A 23,685-nucleotide genomic window follows, 5' to 3' on the forward strand; every position below is an offset into this window, starting at 1 on the left:
CTCTGTGTAGCCCTGGCTGTCCTGGAACTCACTCTGTAGACCAGGCTGGCCTCGAACTCAGAAATTCACCTGCCTCTGCCTCCCAAGTGTCATTTCAAATTCTTGAGTGGCCCCAAAGACCAAGAAGTGTAATAGGAAAAATGAATGTCAAGAGTCAGACTCAGCAAATAAAAACATGTGAGTTACGTTTGAATTTCAGATAAAAGACTTTTTTTTCAGTGTTGGGTATCAATCCAGAACCTTATCCATGCACTCTGCCTCTGTCCTACACCTCCAACCCAACTAAAATGTAAGTATATCTCAAACAGTCTGCATTAGAAAAAGGAACTTTATATTTAACTAGGTGTCACCCCTAACCTGCCTGCTGTCCCTGAAGGGGAAAGGACCGAAAGGCTTTGAGGCTGCAGCCTGTGGCAGGAACTGAGGCTGCAGCCTGTGGCAGGAAAGACAGGCAGATTGGAGCAGAAGCCGGGTTCACTGGAAGGTGGCCCACTCGCTCAGTAAACAAGGCAAGCCCTGGGCCTGCTGAGATAAGCTCGGGGAGAGAGGGCTGGAAGCTGTGTGCCTGCCAAAAGATCTCCCTTCCAGCTCTGACATTTGTCCTGACAAGATAAACAGGAGCTGGGTGCGGCCTCACCGTCCAGGGTGCGTCGTGGTCGCTAGGTGTCAGCTCTGTCCCATAGCCCAGCGGAGCCCGGCGGGAGGCTCCTGCATCCCGCCTCACCCGCTGGTATCAAGCTACATTCTCTAAGAGGGTGAAGCCACTACCAAGAGGAACGCTTGAGGACTCCCACAGGACTTATTAAATGACAATGTCTTTGACAAATAAATAAATAAACCTCTTAAGTCAACAACTTTTAATCAACAGTTACATTAAAAATTGAGTTGGGACAAAATATTACTCCGGGTTCCTTGTGATCCCTCCCTTCTCCCAAGGGTTTTCCTCTCTGCTGGGAAACGCTGGGTCTTTCTGCAGCCCAAGTGACTGTTGGCCTGAAGCCTGCAACCCTGGAGGTTATCCTTGACCCCAGAATCCGGAAAGAGGACAGAGGCTCTTCGAGGACGCAGCAGTTCCTACTCCAAGGGACTTTTAGGGCGAGAGAGCAATGCTAGTGTTTCCCATCAGCATTATTATTCTGGGAAAAAATGGAGGCGGGGTGGGGTGGATCAATTACCTTATAACCTACCGTCTGGTTCTCAGTAATCGATAGCCCTGGGCTCTGAAGTCTTTCACCAGCCATTTTGCATTTTGCTATAAATAGGTCCTCCCATGAATGTCGTGATGACACATGGGCAGACGGACTCAGAAACAAGAATGTGCTCCCCCCCTCTTTGTTTGGGAATTCTTTCCAAGTTCTGCGCCCTCCCCCCATCATCGCCCTCCTCCACCTCCCGCCCCCACCCCAAGCACGTGGAGCCCAGCACCGTCTGCGGCTCTCCAGAGAGCTGTGGTATGCACTGTATTTATCTTCACTTTCCTCAGATCTTACCCACCAGGGCTGGCTGGCGAGCCTTTTCATTGTTTCTGCCCCCTCCTCTTCCCTTCCCTCTGTATCCTCCAGCCCCACGATCTGTCCTGCTACCATTATAATGAAACTTGTTTGTTGGGAAAGTGCTAATGATGCAAAGTGTCTAGCATCCACTCTTCCTGCCTTAAAATGACTGTTTGTTTGTTTTCACTGTAAGGAGTCAAACCCAAGGCTAGGCAAGAGGCCTAACCATGGAGTCCAGCTCTGACAAAGACTCTAGGCTTCCGCTAATGAAAGCCAAAAATAATGGCTGTTTTCGTGTTTTCTCCTTGTAAGCCTCTTCAGAGAAACTTACTTGGGGCAAGCTCAGAGGGGATTTAACCCCTTGGGCTTGGGTGACCCATCAGTTGAGATGACCAATAACTGGAGTCCAATGAAACTCTAAAATTCCCGTCTGGGATTTTGAGTGTTTTTAGTGATTGGAATCTGATTACCCCCCACCTTTTTCTTTTCTGCTATATTGATTAATTGGTTGGTTGATTGATGGCAGTACTGGGAATCAAACCCAAGGAAGGCTTCATTCATTCTGGGCACTTGACCACACAGCTGGGCGCCAGCCCAGGAAACTGGCTTCCACGTGTAGAAAGTGGGCAGCTCTGGGTGGGGTGAGAGGGGAGAGCAGATTTTTCAGCATCTATGAAGCCACGTCACATGAGCAGTCTCCTACTGTGTCTCCCCCCCCCCCAGTCCAGCTGTGACAAAAAGGACCAGACGCCCATTTAACACTCCTATCTCACCAGAGCAGACACTAGGACTTGGAGCCTAGGACTCCACCCATTGTAACTGCAGCAGGCATCTGGTGTTACCTCTCCCAGTTAAAAGTCTTTTGGGGAAACCAATCCAATACAGACTCTCTAAGTAAATGGGGTTCCTTCTACCTCACATTTTACAAGTTAAAAACAAAAAACAAAAACCAACTAATTTCTTTAAATGGTTTTTATAATGTATGTTGCCATAAGATCTGCCATCTTTAAGTCTCTTATACCTCCCCCTCCACCCCCAGGCTTAGGAAGATTTCCTTGAAAAAAAATTATACCCACAAAGGTGGGATTGAACTTTGAATAAGGCTCAGTCTTGGCTCGAGGGAAGACGCTGCCTGAGTGTTCAAAGGGGGTCAGGACACTTACGTTGTGTTTGTGGCAGAAATTTACAGCCTGTAGTGTCTGCCAAGTTATGTTCTTCACGAGAGGCTCTGGTACCCTAATAAAAACAAAAGAGACAGCACAAACACATTGTTCACTCTAGCCATGGAACTCAGCTCAAGAAACCCAATCCAGACCAGGGCAGGCTCGGGGACTGTACTGGATAGCTTTGTGTCAACTTAACACAGCTGGAGTTATCACAGACAAAGGAGCTTCAGTTGGGGAAATGCCTCCATGAGATCCAGCCTTAAGGCATTTTCTCAGTTAGTGATCAAGGTGGGAGGGCCCCTTGTGGGTGGTGCCATCTCTGGGCTGGTAGTCTTGGTTCAATAAGAGAGCAGGCTGAGCAAGCCAGGAGAGGCAAGCCAGTAAAGAACATCCCTCCATGGCCTCTGCATCAGCTCCTGCTTTCTGACCTGCTTGAGTTCCAGTCCTGCATCCTTTGGTGATTAACAGCAGTATGAAAATGTAAGCTGAATAAACCCTTTCCTCCCCAACTTGCTTCTTGGTCATGATGTTTGTGCAGGAATAGAAACCCTGACTAAGACAGGGACTGAAGGATCCCAGGAGCCACAGCTTCCTCTGGAACCACAGGCCGTCAGCCCACACATCCAGTGTTGATGATGTGTGACCGGCATGCTGCTGAGCTGTAGGGAAAGCAGGTTAACAAAAATACAAACTTGGATTTTAAAAACAAAACAAAACAAAACAAAACATAAAACAGGGAGGAACGGTGAAATACACAAGGATTTCAACAAATATTTATGACCTGGGACTGCCTGAAATTTGAACTCCTTCTCATTTTTTTTTGTCTTGTTTTTTGTTTGTTTGTTAGTTTTGTGTTTTGTTTTTTTGTTTTTTTTTCTCGAGGGTTTCTCTGTGTAGCCCTGGCTGTCCTGGAACTCACTCTGTAGACCAGGCTGACCTCGAACTCAGTCAGAGATTTGCCTGCCTCTGCCTCCCAAGTGCTGGGACTATAGGAGTGCACCACCACTGCCTGGCTTGTTTTGTTTTTAAAGAAAGGGTTGATGCATGGTCTTGCTAAAGTGGCTCCAAGACCTAAAACTCCAGATTATCCTGTGTTAACCTCCAAGTGCTGGGATGACAGGCCTGTACCACCAAGCCCATTGCTATAATGAGGACTTTGCTAGTTAACATACAGCACAAGAGATGGCGGGCTCTGTGCTCCAGTTGCTCCAAACCGTGGTCCTGAAGCAAGACTTCCATTTGTGTGTGCGGCATCTCCAGATGCCTGAGTCACATGCTTTGTTTGTTTTCTTAGAAGGGAGAGGAACGAGATTTTACTGAGACAAGGAGGAGGTTTATATTGCGTACCGTATAACTAAAGTTCAAAATGACTGAAGACACAGAAAAGCATCGTGTTCCTTTCCCACACTGCATCTCTCTTCTCGTCACCCTCAAGCTGTCGTGCTTCTCTTTCCTCTCCTCTGTAACAACATCTAATAGTGCCACTTCCCCATCCCTTCCGAATAGATTCACTGCCCATTTAACCATGACAGCCGAGCCCCGCCAGATGCCGTGAGTGCGTGTGTGTGTGTGTGTGTGTGTGTGTGTGTGTGTGTGTGTTTGAATTGGGAAAGGGCATCTCATGGAAAAGCAGGTTACTGTACAAGACAAGGAATGATTAGAAAGAAAGTTGTTCGGCAGCAGAGGCTCTACCTAAAGCTGTAGCCTCACTGTGGTACCCGGTCCCAAACAGGGCTGCCTTGTCTGGCCTCAGTGGGGGAGGATGCGTCTAACCTGGTAGAAATTTGATGTGCCAGGGTTGGGAGATACTCAGGGGCGACCCCATCCTCTCAGAGGAGAAAGGGAGGATGGATGGAGGAGAAGTTTCACTGAAGGGGGATGAGGTAGGGCAGTGCTTTGGATGTTAATAATTAATTAATTAATTAATTAATTAATTAATTAATTAAAAAAGAGTTGTTTGTTTTTGGAGACAACCCCTGGACACACATGCTAGACTTATTATTTTTATGAATCAAAAATTACATGGTGTGGCCCTCAGCCAAAATTACTATGTAGCAGACCAGGGAGGAAACTGTGTAGATGTGTTAAAGGTGATCACACAAAGTCACTTTTGGCCCTTGGTAGAGGCCATATGGTCACTATAGTCACAGACCAGATGTGCAGGAAATCCTTTCAGGCAAATCAAAGGATGCTTGGACAGACCCAGGGACAGCTTGCCGGAAATGGAGAGGCCACCTCCAGGAAGAATGGCCAGGACATTTTTGGATTGGGATTGTTTTCAGGTTTGAGATAGCTTCTCACCAAATCCTCATCCTTGTTCTAGTGACACGTAGGCACAAACACCAGGAAAACTCACCTGTCAGGAAACATGACCTAGAAAAATACAAATAAGAAGTGGGCTTCAAAGGTTCCTAGCACCCATCTTTTGTTCAAAAAAATGAAGTATGCTTATTTAATGACTTTTTAAGATAAAGCTAAAAGTGCCAGGAAACTTCAGTCTCCAAAGATACTTCCCAAAATAAATAACACAAAGGGAGTATTTACAAATGAATTATGATTATGTATCCTTAGTGTTCCCCTAATGCTGAGCACACTATCTGAGCACACTAACACACCATCACATGTCTCAATGTAGAAACTGTTCAAACTACACAGTGTCACCTGGTGGCTTCCTATTTCCTGCCTTTATTATTTCATTTCTCTGCAACATGGGAGCCTCAGATTCTAAGCATCTTCTTGGCTAAAGCACACTGAGAGGATACCAGGACACCAGTTTTCACTACTGGGGAAAGGAAGAAGAACAATATATTCTGCAACATCGGGAGAAAACCGAGAGAGAGAGAGAGAGAGAGAGAGAGAGAGAGAGAGAGAGAGAGAGAGAGAGAGAGAAACACATATGTGTGAGTACCTATAGAGGCCAGAAGAGGGCATGGCATCTCCCAGAAATATAATTACAGGTGGTTGTGAACTGCCCAACGTGGGTCCTGTGAACAAAACACTGGTCCTCTGAAAGAGCAGCAACTGTTCTTAACTACGGAGCCACTTCTCCAGACCCACAGGTAAACTCTTGAGTGCTGAGACTCTGAGCCTGCTATCCTCGCAGGCTGGGAGACAGCTGGCAGTCGGTCACAGTTGGAAGGCTGAGGGCAAGCTCAGCGGTACAGATCGGAAGGTTCTGATTTAGTGTCCCAGTAAGTGGCTCAGCCAGATAACTAAGTACGCAGTGAAGCTTGGGGCTTCCCATAGTTCCTAGATTTTCCCTATAAACGAAACCAGAGGTATATGATGTGCAGGGGGCAGCTTCTAATAAAACTGGGGACTGTGCCAATAGTGGCACATGCTTGTGATCCCAATGCTCTGGAGGCAGAGCCAGGAGGACCTCAAATCAAGGGCAACCTGGACTTACATAGCAAAAGCTTGTCTCAAAAAAGCAACTAAAGACCAAAACAAAGAAGACAACAACAATAACAACAAGGCTAGCCGAAGAGAGTTTCTAAAACAAGTAGAAAACACACACACATACACACACATGAAACATCCTATAGAGTGTAAAGAGAATATTTTAAATATATATGATACAGTAATATAGATGACACCTGTGATATATATGATAAATCTATATATGGAAAATATATGGATATATCTTCTGTAAAGCAATTGCCTAGCATGTGTCAGGCCCCGGGCTCTATCCTCAGGCACCCCCCTCCCCAGACTACAGTAAGTAAGATAAATAATAGTGAGGCAGTGAAAGACTCCAACATCCAAATAATAAAAGCTCCAGGAAATTTAAAAAATTAATAAAGAAGTAGGAAATAATAACAAAATACGTAAAATGCGTTTTATCCATAGAAAAGCTCATCAAAGTCCAAATTTTTCAGGAACTATGAAAATGAAGAGAAGATTCTCCAAGCTTTTGGAAATAAAAACAAAACAAAACAAAACAACCCCAAGGCTTTACAAGAAACAAAATGCAGAATGACATCATTTTTTCCCCCTTTTTCTTCTTTCATTTTTTTTTTCTTTTTTTTCCCGAGACAAGGTCTTACTGTGGAGCCCTGACTGTCTTGGAACTCACTCTGTAGACCAGGCTTGGCTTCGAACACATAGGCCACCTGAGTGCTGCGACTAAAGGCATGCTCCGCCATGACTGGAGGTGTCAAACTACTCAGACTCCCAGAGGACAGAAGGCACAAAAACAGTATCATCAAAAAATTTCAGGAAAAATTCCAACCAAGCAGATGACAACCTTCGAGCAAAGAGTATACGAATCAACATGAGAATGAAGCACGGCCAGGCAGTGGTGGCACANGCCTTTAATCCCAGCACTCGGGAGGCAGAGGCAGGTGGATTTCTGAGTTCAAGGACATCCTGGTCTACAAAGTGAGTTCCATGACAGCCAGGGCTATACAGAGAAACCCTGTCTCGGAAAATCAAAGAGAGAGAGAGAGAGAGAGAGAGAGAGAGAGAGAGAGAGAGAGAGAGAGAGAGAATATGAAGACACAGGGCAAAGCTCAGCTTCCTCTTTCTTTCTTTCCCTGTACCTGCTTCACCAGGTGGCCTTCTGTAGACATCACGTAGGCCTCATGGAAGCATCATGTGATCATCGGACCGAAGGAAAACCGAATGCCATGGAGAGAGCTAGAGACTGACTCAGCACAGCAGGCAAACAGGGGATAGCCAGGGGGTGGTGAGGAGAGACGGTGGTGACTAACCATCATCCAGGTGAGCAAGGCAACCCATCCAGATTGCAATAGCACTATGTACAAGTCAGGAAGGGTGAAGGTTGTCTTTGTACCCTCTGCCTTCTGCCATCCTAGGTAAATTATGAAAATTTGTAATAAGCTTAGATGTTTTGGGAAACCTGGAGTGACTGGGAAGCGCCCCCAGACTGAGACAGCTCTTCCTCAGCTGTAGTCTGTGGTGACAAGGCTAAGAAGTTTGGTTGGCTCCATAGTGTGGGTTTCTATGTTGACAGCAAACTGTGGTCTTGCTCTGGGGCAGTGGTAATGGGAAGAAGCCAGTTCCCTCCCATTCGTTCCCGCCCCAGATATCTCCCACTGGAGTCCTGCTCAAACATATGCTCTCCCCTCAGAGGAATCACCAACCCACCAGAGCATAACTTCTGAAAGAAGGTGCTGTCTGGGTCTCTTCCACCAGGCGATGAGGTGACTGAACTCTAGAGAAGCCGCCATATATCCATGGCCTCTAGGTGAGGAGCTCTCAGAATTTGACAGCCGAGCCCGGGGTCCCTGGAACTAAGACTCCTGAAGAGAACAAATCCCCAGACCTACACATGAGGCCCTCAGGAGCCGGGTAATGCATTTGAGAAAAGTCAGGCGTGGGTGTTCGTTCCCTTTATCCTCCAACTCAAACCAAGATGGAGGGAACTTGGGAAGGCACACACCCTTCCACTGGTAGTCATGTGGTCTTGTTTGGATGAGGGAGTTGTCTTACTGAAAGCTACGACTGCCCCGCTGGTGGCCCCTGGACTGCTCCAGAACTTCTTCTAGGGAGAGTGAACTGAAATCCATCTGCTTAGGGAGAGTGACAAGGACAGCCACACTCTGGAGCTGCCTGCCTGCGTGGCCACACTACGCTCTGAGGTTGTTGCTGTTGTTTTGGTGACAGGGTTTCTCTGTGTAGCCCTGGCTGGCCTGGAACTCATTCTGTAGACCAGGCTGGCCTTGAACTCACAGCAATCTGCCTGCCTTGGGAAGTTTGTTTTATTCCAGAAACAGAAAGGACTCCTCATTGCTTCACTCCTGGAGGGTTCAAGGGGGACGGGAGGGGGGGTCATTAGAAATATCTAGGCTAGATTTCTACCCTTTTACCAATTAGAGACAGGTGTACTTGAAAAAAAAAAAGGTAAACCCAGAAAAAGGAAGACAGGAAACCCAGGAAGTAAGGAATTCATCTGCAGAGAAATGCAGGGGAACCGCAGGAGAGATGCAAAAGGGGGCCTAGGGGGACAGCTGGACAGCAGGCCCTGACACAGGGGACTAAGGGCAGGATGCCACAGAGAAATAATGAATGAATAAATAAATAGATACTAGCAGAGTCAGATATGAGTGCCCTGGAGAAAAATATGAGAGGCCATTTTGAAAATGGAAGAAGTTATGGATAGGGTTAAAGAATGTTAGGCGAATTAAAAGGTAAAGTAGATATTAGTTTGAGGAAAAATATGATAAGAAAGTCAGGTGCAGTAGTGGCGCACACCTTTAATCCCAGCACTCGGGAGGCAGAGGCAGGAGGATCTTTTTGAGTATGAGGCCAACTTGGTCTACAGAGTGAGTCCAGGACAGTCAGAGCTATATAATGTGACTTGCTAATATAAGTATTTGGACAACTGGGGTAGGGAATTGGGGAAAATGATTTAAGAGAGTGAAATCTTCATCTATCAAAACTGGGAGCCTGTGGGCGCTGGAGAGGCGGCTCAGGGGTTAAGAGCACCCAGGTTCAGCTCCCAGCACCCACGTGATAGTACGTAACCATCCACAACTTCAGTTCCAGGGGACAGATACCCTCTCCCGCCCTCTGAGAACGCCAGGCGTACACACGGCACACATAGAAGCAAGATGCTTATACAATAAATTAAGTTTAAAAATAAGAAGCCCACAATATCTAAAAATGTTAGGAAATACCAATATCCCACTTTTTGCCTTACATTATCTGCCAATAATTTTAGTAGGGGGTTCTCACGAAGGTTCATGAGAGATGCTCCATTTACCGTTTTCTTGACTTGAAACGCCTTTACCTGTCTTTTGCATCAGCAGGGAGTGGACTCAGAAGATGACTTGCAAAGTTTTCTTTGGTGTTTCCATGGAGTTTGGATAGGGCTGCCATTCCTTTCTTATGCATTTGATGGACTTCACAAATAAGATATTTGAATAATAGAACCCAATTAGCTTGGTTATAAGGAAAAATGTATAACATTCACATCTTGGGTGGCAAAGTAAATTTGTTTGGTGTGGGGAAATGTACCCCCGAGAACCTTAGTTCAAGAACTTCTAAATCGAAAGTAAAGAAAAAGGAAAACCTATTTGTAAGGAAAATTTATGGTAGAATTATTCATCAGACCAAATGCTGACAAGTTCTTGAATCTTCAGTGATGAGGAAATGGCTAGAAATGTTGTAACTTAATGTAATGGCTTACAGTAACCATAGGTTATATTCCTGTAATTTGGTTCCTTACAGTAACCAAAGGTTATGTTCCTGTGTATATAAAAGACACATGAAAATGTACTAATGAAGCAGAGGACTCATTCCAGGACACAGGGCATGCACTGCTTTCTCAACAAGGCAGCTGGCAGATTGGTTGCTATGACCATGGTCTCTGGCCCTTCAGACATCTGGCTTTGTCAGCATACCAAGACAGAATCCATGGCGCCACAACAAGGTGAGCACCAAGCAAACCACCCAGCGTGGCACAGAACAGCAGAGCAGTAACTTCCTCGTACGTGTATAAACTGTGTCTGCTGGCTTAGTGCCAGGCGATGGATAAAATCAGTTTACCATCTTTATGAGGAGAAACAGATTGGGGTGGGGGTGGGGAAAGCATGACTTCCTTTGTTGTCACATTGAGGCACTTTGGCTGCATCCATGCCCACTTTTGGAGAGAGCCATGTCAGTAGATATAATGCCTTTAATATAAGAAGTTCTTTTATTTAGGGTACCCCTGCTCTCGCCCCTGCTCTGTTTTCATGGTTAATTGTGAGTGTCAACTTGACTGCATTGAGGGGGACCCAAGAAAACTAGTGAAACCCACCCCTGGCTCTGTCTGCGAGGGCTTTCCCAGTGACAAGGAGAACACAAAGGCTCCATCCTTGTGAGTGGATGGTTTCATTAATCCATGGGTTTAAACTTTGAGTGAACTGTTAGGCGGGAGTGAAACTGTAGAAAATGGGCCTAGCCGAGGGAAGTGAGTCACTTGGGACATGCCTCTAAAGGGTAAATGTTGATACCTCCCCCCACCCACCCCCGCCACTTCCGATTACTCCTTTCTGTTTCCTGGTTGTCACAAGCAGCTTCAGCCTATCACAGGAACATCACAATATTCTTCCCTGCCTCAGGCCCGGAGCCATAGAGCCAGTCAGCCATGAACCAAAGTCTGTGAACTCATGAACCCAGATAAATCTTTCTTCATAAACAACTGTTTCTCTCAGAGATTTGACACCGTGTCAAAGAGTCTTCACACGCACATGCACACGCGCGCGCGCGCACACACACACACACACACACACACTTCCATCTATCTGTTTACGTCAGAGCTTTATCTACCATGCCTGGTTCATAACTCCTTCCTGAAGGCAGGCCATAGAACCTGAAACATGCCCCACCCCCCTCTTTCTGTCACAGGGATGGATAGCCGTGAAGAAAGTCTCTCATCTGTCCTTGACTCTGCTCATCCCCAGCGGCCCTGTTTCCTATTCTGAAGGAGTGAATGTGTCACAGATAAGACAAGAAGAATCTCAACAGACAAGTCTTGGCTGAGTTCCCCATGCAGTCAATTAACAACCATGTCTTCTCACTGGAGTCCCTATAAGAACCCAAAGGGATGGCAGCCTGCAGAGAGCCCGACTTATGGGTCTTCCTACCGACAGTGCACCTACAGAGGGCGTGGACTCCATACACCCTTTCTCATACTGTACCCCATTTGTCCTTTCATCTGTATCCTTTGTAATAAAGCAGCAAATATGACGAAATGTGTCCTGGAGTTCTGCATGCCGCTGGAGTAAACATATCATACCCAAGGATGGTGCAGGTTGTGGGTATCCTGATTCACGGGCAATAATCAGTCAGACGCAGAGGTAAAATAACCCGGGCTGTGACTGGCATCTAAGGGGAGCGGACAGTCTTGGATAGTTCAAGTCATGAGCATGTGGGGTTGGCTGCTGTGTTTGTGTAGGCAGCATAAGGACCGGATTAGCTTAGGGGACACGCAGCTAGCTGCTTTCTGTTGCACGGTTAATCACTTGCTCGTTACATGGAAGTGGTTATATGCCACTTGAGGTTCCAGAAGGCTTCTGTATTGGTTATGGTATAAAACAGAGGGAAACGAGCCCAGCGTAAGCAGCCCAGCTCGCCACAGTGTCGCCGCTGTACCATACAGCAGGAGCAACCACACTAGCAAGGTCTCACTGAGCACTACTTGCAAGCTGCCAAAGGAGCAAAGAGCAAAGAGCAGCCCAGGAAACGCTCTCTTGTTGCAATGCATAATTCCTCTGCGTTGATGACTTTCTGGAGGGTGGCGCCCATCTTCTGGAACGTGAAAAGCATGCGTCACGGACATTAACAAGCCACAAGCCACTGTAATCTCATTTACAGGAGGTCATGGCAGATCTTAGGTAACCAATATCACAGGGCAGAGCAAGCTCTTGGGCAAAGCTGAGAAGAATCTCATCCTCCAGCTGCTGGAGGAAAAACAGAAGCAAGGCCCTGCCTGTCACTGTACAGCTCTGAACTGTCAGGCATTCTCTGTGTTTCCTCAGCCAAAGGCAGACCCCCCCCCCCTTCCAGGAACGCAGTATAAGAATCTCACACAATCGGCTCCTGGGATAATAGCATCATTCTAACTGGCCAATCAGAGATTCAATAGGTTTTATGCGTAGCTTTCTCTTTAAGAGTTCCCTTCTTCTGGGAAAACTGCATGGGCTTACATAAGCTGTGGTTGTGTCCAGCCTGTACTTTTCCTTTCCCAGGTCTTCCTGTCCGGGGCCACACACACCAGTCACTCCCACTCTGCCAGCTAGAGCCACTGAGGCCTGTGCTCTCTACCTGCGTCTGCCTCAAGCTGAGATTTTGTCCCTTGTACCAAAGAAGTCTCGACTAATGCAGGGCGCTAAGTACTTAGATTGCATTAGGGTTTTGATGGCCTTAAATGTCCAGTTGGTGATTACTTTTGTATCTTTTTGTCATCTATTTATCTATCTATGTATCTATGTATGTATGTATGAATATATCTATGTATCTGTGTAAATATTTACATATCATCTATGTATGTATGTATGAATATATCTATGTATCTGTGTATATATTTACATATCATCTATGTATGTATGTATGTATGTATGTTTGTATGTATGTATGTTTGTATCTATCTATCTATCTATCTATCTATCTATCTATCTATCTATCTTGTGGCAGAGTCTTGATGTATAGCGCAGGCTGGCCTCAGACTGGTGATCCTCCTATGAGCTGGGATCATAGGTGAGTGCATGTCACCATACTTCAAAGAGGTTTTCCTCTATTGTCCAAGCCACTGTGCTTCCCTAATCAGACACAAAGTATCTACTGTCCTTGTCCACTGCTTTCTGAGATAACGTCAGTGCAGAGACCTGAACCACAGAAGCCAAGCTTCTTCCGTGGTATTACACCACGTGTGCTTTCTTCGTTAGAATGACTTTATGGCTTATTTCACAACTTTTCTGGAAATGTCTCAGCTATCAGCAACAGAGGCATGTCTGCCACTACTTTTGTACATTTGTTTGTTTGTTTGTTTGTTTTTGAGACAGAGTTTATGGCCCAGTATGGCTTCAATCTGTCAGTTCTCATCTTTCAGTCTCCCAACTACACACACTACCATGCATGGCTTTTTACATTGCCTTTAAAAAAAAAAAAAGTCCCCGAGGCTACTTTCCCTCCCTTGTGAGCTTTGTCTCCTCTGTTTTCTAGTAAGGGAAGGGCCACTCACCCCCTCTGGTACCGATCCAGCTCGTGAAGCACTGTGTGGTCGCAGTACTCGAACACCAGATGAAGCCTCCGCTTCCTCCGGAAGACTTCCAGGAGGCTGACAAGGTTGGGATGTTTGAGTTGCTGAAATCAGAAGAGGCAGGGTGGTAAGTATGGGCTGGGAGAGTCTTCCTCTGAGTTCCAGCCAGTAGAAATAAAGCTGTCCCCCCTTTATGAGGTTCAATCTCTGTGTGGAAGGAGTCTGAAATCAGCACCCTCTGAGCTCTCATCACGGGCTGTCTGTCAGCGACTTAGAGACCAGGGCCCGGGTGCTATGTGAAAGCAGGGTTCTGAGAAGACTGGCTAGGGTGAGGAAATGCTGAGGGGGTCGAGTTAGACAAGCTCAGCCTTCAAGGCTCTAGTTAAGTGTCCTTTCCTGAAGAGTTCTCCCAACTGGCTCTGGAGCCCTGGGTCAGAATCCCAGATAGATCTCTCTGACAGCACTAAGTAGTTAGTAGTTGCTACTGTGTAATTAGCAGCTATTTTCACTTAGCCATTTAGTGTTCTCTGGTTTTATGGATATCTATAGATAGAATAGGTAAATCTAGTAGAATCTCTCTCTCTCTCTCTCTCTCTCTCTCTCTCTCTCTCTCTGGAACAGGGTCTCTCTATTATGCAGCTCCATCTTTCCTGGAACTCCCTATGCAGAATAGGCTGGATTCCAACTCAGAGAGATCCACTTGCCTCTACGTCCTGAGAGCTGGGATTAAAGGCGTGTGCCAGTATGATTGGTATACTTATCTTTTTTTAAATAAAAAAGAAATTTGCAACAACACACACACACACACACACACACACACACACGAATGCACTCATGCCATTGCCTCTTTGTAGTGCCCATTCTTGCTTTGTGACCAATAACCACCATTAGTGTCTACTTCATTATTGTTTAATGATTTCTAACATTGGCACTTGGTACCTTTTTTTCCAAATGATCTTTGATAGTTGCTACTTTCCTTGTTCTTATGGAAAAACACAGGACAAAAGGCAGTGTAATGGAAGAAGGATTTATTTTGGCTTACAGTTTGAAGGGATCCAGTCCACAGTGGCAGGAGCATGAGGTAGCTGACACCATTATCTTGCAGTCAGAAAGCAGAGAATGTCACAGAAATAGGTCTGGGCTATAAAACCTCAAGCCCTACCTCCACTCACCTGTGACCTACTCTCTCTTACAAGGCTCAGTTCCTAAGGGATCCACAACTTTTCCAAACAATGCCATCAGCTGGTGACCAAGTGTTCAGACACAAGAATATCTTGGAACATTTCACACTCAAACATAACGGTCGCTAACAGTTTTCCTCATGGATTTTATAGTCAAATGTTGTCTTTACCACATTAACTTTTCTCTCTCATTAAAAATATCATGAGAAGTCAGGTGGAGGTGGCTCACGCCTTTGATCCCAGCACTTGGGAGGCAGAGGCAAGTAGAGTTCAAAACCAACCTGGTCTATAGAGTGAGTTCTAGGAAAACCAGGCCTACACAGAGAAACTCTGTCTCGAAATACACAATAAACACACATATTTGAGAATACACACACACACACACACATATTTGAGAAAAAAATATATCAGCCCAAGTCCAGTGACACTAAGTAACTCATATTTAAGCAATGATAACAGTAGTAAGAAAAAAATCACTGCAGGCCGGCGGTGGCGCACACCTTTAATCCCAGCACTTGGGAGGCAGAGGCAGGTGGATTTCTGAGTTCGAGGCCAGCCTGGTCTACAAAGTGAGTTCCAGGACAGCCAGTGCTATAATGAGAAACCCTGTCTCAGAAAAAAAAGAAAAAAAAAGAAGTAGAAGAAAGAAAAAAAAAGAAAGAAAGAAATCACTGCAATACATTTTCTTTCTTTTTCTTTTCTTTTCTTTCTTCTTTTTTTCTTTTTCTTTTTTTGCGATCCATTTTCAGGATGAGGTGTGTTTAGAGCTCATTGGAGAATCACAGATAAGTAGGAGCCACTGACTGGCAGTTGCACCTGCTTGCCTAGGCACTCTTAGTTCATCCTAGGGTTGAAGAGTCACAGGCTGTATACATGTGACTGAGCTCACATCACAGAAGACAAGGGGACAGTACTCGAGGGATGCAGTAAAGAAGCTATCAAGATGGCCACTGCATTAGGGGGAAGGTTTTTATTGTATATAAAGAGAGAGGACATCTAGAGGCCTCTGGAAGACTCTAGAGCAAACAGAGAAAGAAACAGCTTGGACATGACCAGGGCTAGAGAAGTGGGGGTACGAGAGTGGTGGAGACAGGGATAGCGAGGGAGGCAGCAGTGGAGAATGGCGGTTTATAAGGAGGGGGAGTAGCTTTGGGAAGGAAGCCCAGAGCTGGTGCTACCAGGATGCACTTAGGAGCACTTGTGACTAGGGACTCTAGGAGCCTTGATGCCAGCATGGGCTTTGATATGTAACCACGGGGCACTTGTCAATCGAGAGCCATATGTCCCTAGTGCTGGAGGCAAGGGAAATGACTCCTCTTGGGAGTCAGGAAGGGAAACCATTTCGCAAGTTCCTGAGGAGTGCTGATTCTTATCTAACCACCAGAAATCCTCTGTAGTCCAGCTTGAGCCGGGCCTAGCTGGTCATCCTGGACACACACATGTCATCCTGGACACACACACTGCCTTTCGTTGTTTAGGAAACAGGAGTTTCACTGGGACCTGACAGAAATCTCAAGCTCCAGGATGTACGTTAGAGCAGCGTTTCTCAGCCTGTGGGTCACCTAAGACCGTGGGAAAACATAGATATTTACATTATTATTCCTAACAGTAGCAAAAAATTTAAAAAGAAAAACTTAAAACCACTGTTTTGCTCCAATTTCAAAGACCACTCATTTTTGCACTTTCTCTGGACTAATGTCCAAATTCATAAAGTTGTAAAATAAACAGCTTTGCTGTCCAGATTCCTGTATTCTTAAGAGAAGATCATTGTTCTTCCACACCCAATCCATCTCTGTGACTCTTTTCATGTGCAAAATTGAAACATTTTATCTGTCAAAAAATATTCACCCCAACACAGAAGAACAATAATTCCTCATGTCTTCCTATACCACAGTACCTCCTTCACCCATCCCCATCTCCTGATACATACCATTAAGAGTCTGCTAGGCTGTATCAAGAAAGGATTTGACTCAGGCCATTTAAGGAATTCCTGCAGGGCCCTGTGGGCTGAAAATATACACTTTCTTCTAGGCCACAGGAAGGAAGTTCAGGAAGCTGTGATACAATAGCCCTTGGGTTTCTGAGAGTATTATGGCCCCAGAGAATGGTTCAGAAGAGGCAAAGATGGACAAGAAGGGAGAGTGTGGGGCCTTCTGACATGTAAGAGAGGATAGGGCTTGGACCAGCAAAGAGACTAGAGGGAAGGCAGAAAAGTTCAGTTGAGAGATATTTTGTTACCATAAGTCAGCATGTAGCAATGAACTCCAATAGAGAGACAAGGGAAGGGAAGATATGGAGAATGAACAAAGACTTGTTCAGTTGAGGGCTTGCTGATGTCAGCAGAGAGAGGAAGAGCAGGCCCAGAGGGGAGAAACTGCTGTTCTTGATCCTTCCATTTCACAGGACCCCAAGATTCCAGGTTAGCTGGAGCTAAGACTGAGGATAAAATCAGAGAGCCCCCATATGCCATGGTAGAGCTGTGGGAAGAGGTGAGCCAAGACAGTGAGAATCCAAAGAACCCAAACATCCAGAGAGGTGAGGGAGACACAGAGGAGAAAGACAGGTCCCCAGTGGCAAGAAAGAAGAAGAGGGCAGTGGCACAGGTGGTCAGCAGTGATAGGGGCTGCTGGAAGGTCAGGTGGGGAGTGGACTGAGAGGCACCCTGAGGACTTCTCATTTGGGGCATTTTGAGACCATTGTGATGTCCCTGCGAACCAGACTGAGATGGACTTGGCTTCTCAAGCCACCTTCCTTCTCTCTGTCCATTCACTCATTGGCCTGGGGTGGTGGGGTTGGGTCAGGAGGACACTTTGGTTCTGAAGCTGGTTCACAATCTATATTCTGTAGCTTTTATTTCTTGCATTCTCTCTTCAGCTGGCCCAGTCTGGAAGATCTTGACTGTCCTTTCTAGGTCATTACCACTGTCCTGCGAGAGGCTTCATTAAAAGCAAAGCTGGTCAAGTTTGGAATTTCTCTCTCTTCTCTCTGATGTTGAACTTGACCTGCTCCTCATTTGGTTTTCCTATGAAGAGCAGAGTGTCACATGTCCTTCCTGGATGGCTCTTGTGTGTGTCATCGGCATCTTTTCTCCCTCAGCCATCCACCTATTGCGATGAGCTCAGGCCCTGCCTCCCTGGAGGTCTGTTGTTTAGCTTCCCTTTTCCACAGAACTTTTAAGACTTTAATATTCACTGCCAACACTTAATGGTCAGGAAATGTCACTTTAAAATCCTGGTCCCAAGGCCGCTCTGGAAAATGCTGGCAATCTGGCACCTCCAGGCTAGTCCATCATCCCTGCAGCTTTAATGAGCTTGCTCTGAGAATGGTGGCCCACTGAGATGAAGGACCTTGTGCTTTCTGTTTGCTGCTCTTCCCACCTCCCTCCCTGTCACCCTGTGACACTGAGGCCCAGGGAGACAGCCCACTCACCACTCTCCCATTACGGATCCCAAATACTGGAGGAAGTGAACTATTCCCGGTACACACTTCTGCCTAAAGTGGGAAAATCCACAGCCAGTAGAGATGACAGCACATTTCAAGACCAATAACAAAGTGTATGGCTCACCATGACGAATCATTCCTCAAAACCTGCCTGGTCCCCTGAAGGTATGGGCTTCGTGATCTCCTAGAGGGTCCTTAGGGGCCACATGTTTTTAGACTGACCAGTATACAGATCACTGTGTCTGTGGTCTTTCTCTCCCTCTGGCTGTATTCTTTGTGAGTGAGTAAGGAGATGTTGTCCTTGTGTCTGTACTTTAGGGAAACTTCTCCCACAACTGTGGTAAATAACAAAAGAGCAGAAAGTGGGAGTTCCAGTAGAATGGCTTTTCACAATCCTTTAAAATTGTGGACTTAACACTTGGGTCTCATCGACATTTTTGGAGGGAGTCCTTCCTCACTTTCCATGCAGGATGGAAACCGTGGGCTCTTCTCCCTGCCCAGAGCTTTAAAGTGATCAATCCTGGGCCCTTCTTAAGGATTCTCAAACTGGCATACTCTAAGTTTCAAAGGTTGGAGGTCCTGGGGCTTCTATGGGTTTTTCTCATTCCTCATTCTCCTGTCCCCGGGGCTACTTCCCAAAGTAAACTCCTAACACATGTGTGGTGCCATATCTCGGATTCTAGCTTCTGGGGTGGAGGGATGAACTGCACTCCTGCAGGAGTGGCATGAGAAGTGGGCCCAGCTCCATCTACAGAATGGAACTATGGATCTGGATCAGCTCCCAGTCACGTGACACTCATGACGGCTGGGTGGGCCCGGTGGAAGGTAGGTCCCATGAGAACCGACACAAACATGAATGCTCTGACCTGCATTGGTTCTGAATGATATACAGCTGGCTGTGTAACAATGGTGGCAAAAGAGAAAGATGGAGACGTGATAATTATAGGGCGTATTGCGTGACCTGGCTTTTATTAGTTCTTTTAAATCATTAAAAAGGAAAAGAGAAAATGACAGGCCAGGTTTAGTCACCTGACAGCTTTGTGCTTGGGAGGTGAAGCGTTTGCCAACCGTAGTCTAAGGGACTTTTGTCCCCTACAGAGGCAAGACAGACTGCTGAATACACTCCACTTTCAAAGTACCATGTCCCAAAGGAGACAATATGTAGTCTTAACAGGTCCCTTAGACTACGGTTAGGAGTAAGGTCAGAAAAGAGAAAGACCTGTGACAAGGGATTAGTGATATTTGGAATGATGAGCCTGGAAACCCTAAGTCCTAAAGTTTCCCAAACCCTCAGACTTGGAGAGGTCTGCACGCCAACAAGGTGAACCAAAGCTGCTTCCACAGTTTGAAGATTCCCTCTCACAGTTCAGGTGCCTCTGCAAAGGACGGTCATCCTTTTAAAATGCAGTCCCTACCCCTCCAGGCCAAAAGACCCCCTAGTTACAATGAAGCAGCTTGAAGAGGGAAACAAGGAGGAAGTGCCCATCTTCAGAGAACAAGACCTGGCTCGTCTGGGCCAGCTGGCATCTTGAGAGGCTTGGACCACCAGCACAGTGAAATATAAAAACTTCACGTTTCATGTTCATTGATGGAAGAGCCCTGTGCTGTGGCTCCTGACCAGGGCACCCGAAGACAGTTTCTGTTTCTGGCACAGCTGTCTAGAGGTTGGGCTTTCAGCAGATAAGGTAGCCACACAGGACTTGCCTTAGCAGAGCATCGAAGGAGGAAGGAATTAGAGAACTGAGGAGGTAGGAATTCTAAATTGGAATGTTAGGTGGTGAACCTGCAGAGCCCCGCCCCAACACGTGATCGACGTGATCGCTGTTCCTTTGAAGGCCCTGAAAATACTCTCTCCACTAAAGCCCTGCAAACAGAAAGGTTGTTGTTGGCCTGGAGGGTCCATCCATGGCTGCTTTGGTTGGGCAGAGCAGAAAGCATTGCCTTTATTGTATTGCAGTTGCTACCGTGGGGATTAGCCTCTCTGCTTCCAGTGAGAATGAGATTCTAAAGGGGCCAACACCAGGTGCCCAGGGTGGCATCTAAGGAGCGCAGTGAGAAGCAAAGCCAGAACACCTCACTTCACAGAGCTCTGAGCCAACCCACACAGTGCCCTGGCATAGATTCCTGAAGGGGAGGCGGGGCACAGGCTCCTGCTAACGTGTTAACTGATTTGTAGCAGCAGAAAGAATTGAAGGATAACCAAGCTGATGTTGACGCTTAAAATGGAAAGCTGCAGATCTTTGTGCAGCTTCCAAACCAAAATACAATTGAGGAAGGACCCCGTGATGTCACCACGGCCATTCCTAAAGGGATCTGTGACCACTTTCATAAACCCATGAAGTCATTGGTTCTGAGGTCTGAGCCTCAGTGTGTTCTCAGGGCCCCAGGTTAGAATCCTGACAGCCAGTGGGATGAACAGATTCACAGAACCTCCCCTCGATCATTCCCTCCACTCCCAAGTGCGAACTTCAGGTAGACGCTTGGCAGGTGGCGAACATTCATTTCATAATCTTGTATGGACAAGAGAGGGACAAACAGAAACCCTCAGAGCTGCCTACGTTCCTCTCAGCCTAGCCCTGGACCAAACAGTGGAAAGGAGAACACCATTCTCGGGAAACTGCAGTTAGGGCAGCCAGGGCTAAGGATTGCTCATAGGCTTGCTGGAGGCCCCACAGAAGGACAGAGTGGGTCAGCCGGGTTCTCTGACCAGCCACCTGGCCTGAGATCTCTTCTGGAGCCTTCTGAAAACCCAGCAGGCCAGTGATGTGTGCAGCGGATGGCTGAGCTGTTTTGTTGTGAAAGAATACCACGAAAGAATTATTAGTACAACCATGGTCACAATGGGGAACAATGGAGAGCCGGCACGACAAGGGTACCACGCGCCGGCAGTTATAGTGGGAGGTAACGCTGGTTCCTTTAGAAACCCCTACCTTCCATTGTTCCAGCAAAAATGGAGAGCAAGTTCAACGATTTTCAGAGACACAATTTTACTCGCTGGTATTTTTACTAGAGGGCCTTTAAGGTTAATAAACAATAAGGAAGGATAATGATTAACAAGAGAATATGCCTGTTGGAAGCAAAATTGCAGCATAAAACATTAATCCTGCCAAATGTACAGCTGGATTAAAACATTTTTTTAAAGTCTAAGTGAAAGGCACGCCCCTGACCCAGTTAAAAAAAAAAATTCCATTCTACAGGAAAATTACTACCTTCAGGTGTGGTTTGGGTATTTTACAACTACATGTAACACAGATGGTTTGGCTAGAATTCTTGTAGGCTGGAAATAAAAAAAATAATTTAGATGGGAAAGAAAGTCGTAAGATAACTTTTTAAATTAAGATGAATTATAAAAACCCTCATTTTGAAAGCCTAACATTATGCTATGCAGCAAAGTGAGTATGGTTATAATTATATAATAATGATTATCATTCGAAATAACACAATGAGAAAAATTTTTTTTAAAGTTTTCATCATGGGCTGGAGAGATGGCTCAGAGGTTAAGAGCACTGACTGCTCTTCCAGAGGTCCTGAGTTCAATTCCCAGCAACCATATGATGGCTCACAACCATCTGTAATGGAATCCGATGCCCTCTTCTAGGGTGTCTGAAGATAGTTACAGTGTACTCATATACATAAATAAATCTTAAAAAAAAGTTTTCATCACAAAGACTTCATGAATATTTGGGGCCCAGGAGAAAGCACAGTCAATGAAGTGCCTGCTTGCCCTGTCAGATAAAGACCTGAGCTCCATCCCAAGAACCCTAGGGAAAAAGTCAGGAATACAGCACCCGCTTAGGGTCGGGCACTGGGGAGGTGGACAGGGGATCAGACAACCTCGCCTAACCAGCAAGTTCCAGGCCAAGGAGAGAACTCGCCTGAAACACAGAGTGGGTAGTGTCTGACAAACAATACCCAAGGTTGTCCTCCACCTCCACATGTCTGCACATACACACACGCACACGCACACGCACACGCACACACACACACATACACACATACACGCACACACGCACACACACACACATACACACATACACACACGCACACACACATATACACATACACACGCACACACACACACATACACACACGCACACACACACACAAATGTACACACAAACACACATACACACACGCACACACACACGCACACACACGCACACACACACACACACATACACACACGCACACATGCACACACACACACACACGTGCACCCTCACATACTCACACATAAGCACACCAAATAATAGCAAATATTTGAATGCATAGGTATGCCAATTACCTTGACTTGATCGTGCCACAATATAAGCATATCTCAAAGCATCACATCCATGAACTACACAATTATTATTTGTCATGAGTGATTCAATTCTCAGCACACATAAACATCAATCTATCAAAAATTTGTTAAAAATAATTTATTCTGCCTCCTCCCATCCTGAGGTATTTGATTTTTCTGTGTGTGACATAGGACACAGTGTCTATGACACCAACAGACTAGGGGACGAATGGGCTCACTCTCTTCGTGGCCTGGAAGATGGAAAGGTACCTACTTGTTGACCTCCGTTCCTTTTGTGCTTCTGCTATTTGCCTGTCAGCTTATTATCGCTTGGGCTTCCCCTGGCACGGAGGGCACAGTCTGTGTAGACAAACGCCTGTTAGCTAAGCCAAAACATCTTCGAGCAAACAAACAATGCAACCAGTTACTATTTGCAGTTTGTATATTATCTTGTGGAAATGAAATTAAACAGGTCTCCACTTGTTGAACAAACAGAGCAGATGAGAAGGGGATGTTTGGTTTTGCTCCTTGTGGTCAAGGAACTGTTCCATTGTCTTCCATGATACTGACAACCAGTTTGCATAAATTCCCAGTGTCAGTCTGTGCTGTAAACAAAACAAAACAAAACAAAACCCTCCACTGGCCCCAGCCCACTGGTCCTTGGAGCCAATACTGCACAGAGCGGAAAGCCAGAGTCTAAAGGCCTCAAACTGGTAGCTTAATAGCCAGACAGTCTGCAGATCCTGTGTGGAACTGGGTTTGAGCGATGTGAGGATTTTTAAAATTACTTAACACTTGAAATTCAGGACATTTTGTTATCACTAAAAGGAACTGGGTTCCTGGAAAAATGGCCGATCCAAGGGCTAGGGCAGGATGGGTCTAAGACATTTTATTTGCCTGTCACACAATGTTCTCAAACAACAATAGACACCTGTCAGAAGCCAGAGGTCTACTGAAGAAGGTCAAATAGCCAAGCATGTGACACCTTGAGAATCAAAAAGAAGTAATGGCTGTGTTACCAGTGTATTATGTCTTGAATTTACACATTTGTGAATATATAATGATATTAATAAATATGAGTCTAGGTGAAAGTTCTTTTCTAACAGAAAAAAAAACAAATAAGAAAAATGTAAAACAACAACAATTGTGACAATAATCAATTCAGGCAAAATCACCAATAGATATTAAAACCTGTTCACTATATTTATTAGGATTTTTTTGGTTTGTTTGGGGGGTGTTTGTTTTTGTTTTTGTTTTGACACAGGGTCTTACTCTGTAGTCCTGACTGCACTGGAACTCACTAGGTAGGGCAGGCTGGTCTTGAGCTCAGAGATTGCCTCTGCCTCTGCCTCTGCCTCTGCCTCTGCCTCTGCCTCTGCCTCTGCCTCTGCCTCTGCCTCTGCCTCTGCCTCTG

At 45.9% G+C, this 23,685-nt stretch overlaps 1 protein-coding gene across 2 annotated transcripts in view; it reads right to left on the minus strand.

The window, feature by feature from the left end:
• Positions 1 to 23,685, minus strand: part of Cdkl1 (cyclin dependent kinase like 1) — a 46,848-nt gene that overhangs the window by 11,486 nt on the left and 11,677 nt on the right. For both annotated transcript variants that reach the window (XM_029540851.1, XM_021202430.2), the window contains 2 exons: positions 13,350 to 13,471; positions 2,657 to 2,729 (listed from right to left, as the gene is read on the minus strand). In XM_029540851.1, the coding sequence (XP_029396711.1) occupies positions 2,657 to 2,729; positions 13,350 to 13,471 (195 nt within the window). The remainder of the gene's footprint in view (positions 1 to 2,656; positions 2,730 to 13,349; positions 13,472 to 23,685) is intronic.

The sequence above is a fragment of the Mus pahari genome, chromosome 7 (genome assembly GCF_900095145.1).
Source record: "Mus pahari chromosome 7, PAHARI_EIJ_v1.1, whole genome shotgun sequence".
In the NCBI taxonomy this organism is placed as follows: domain Eukaryota; kingdom Metazoa; phylum Chordata; class Mammalia; order Rodentia; family Muridae; genus Mus; species Mus pahari.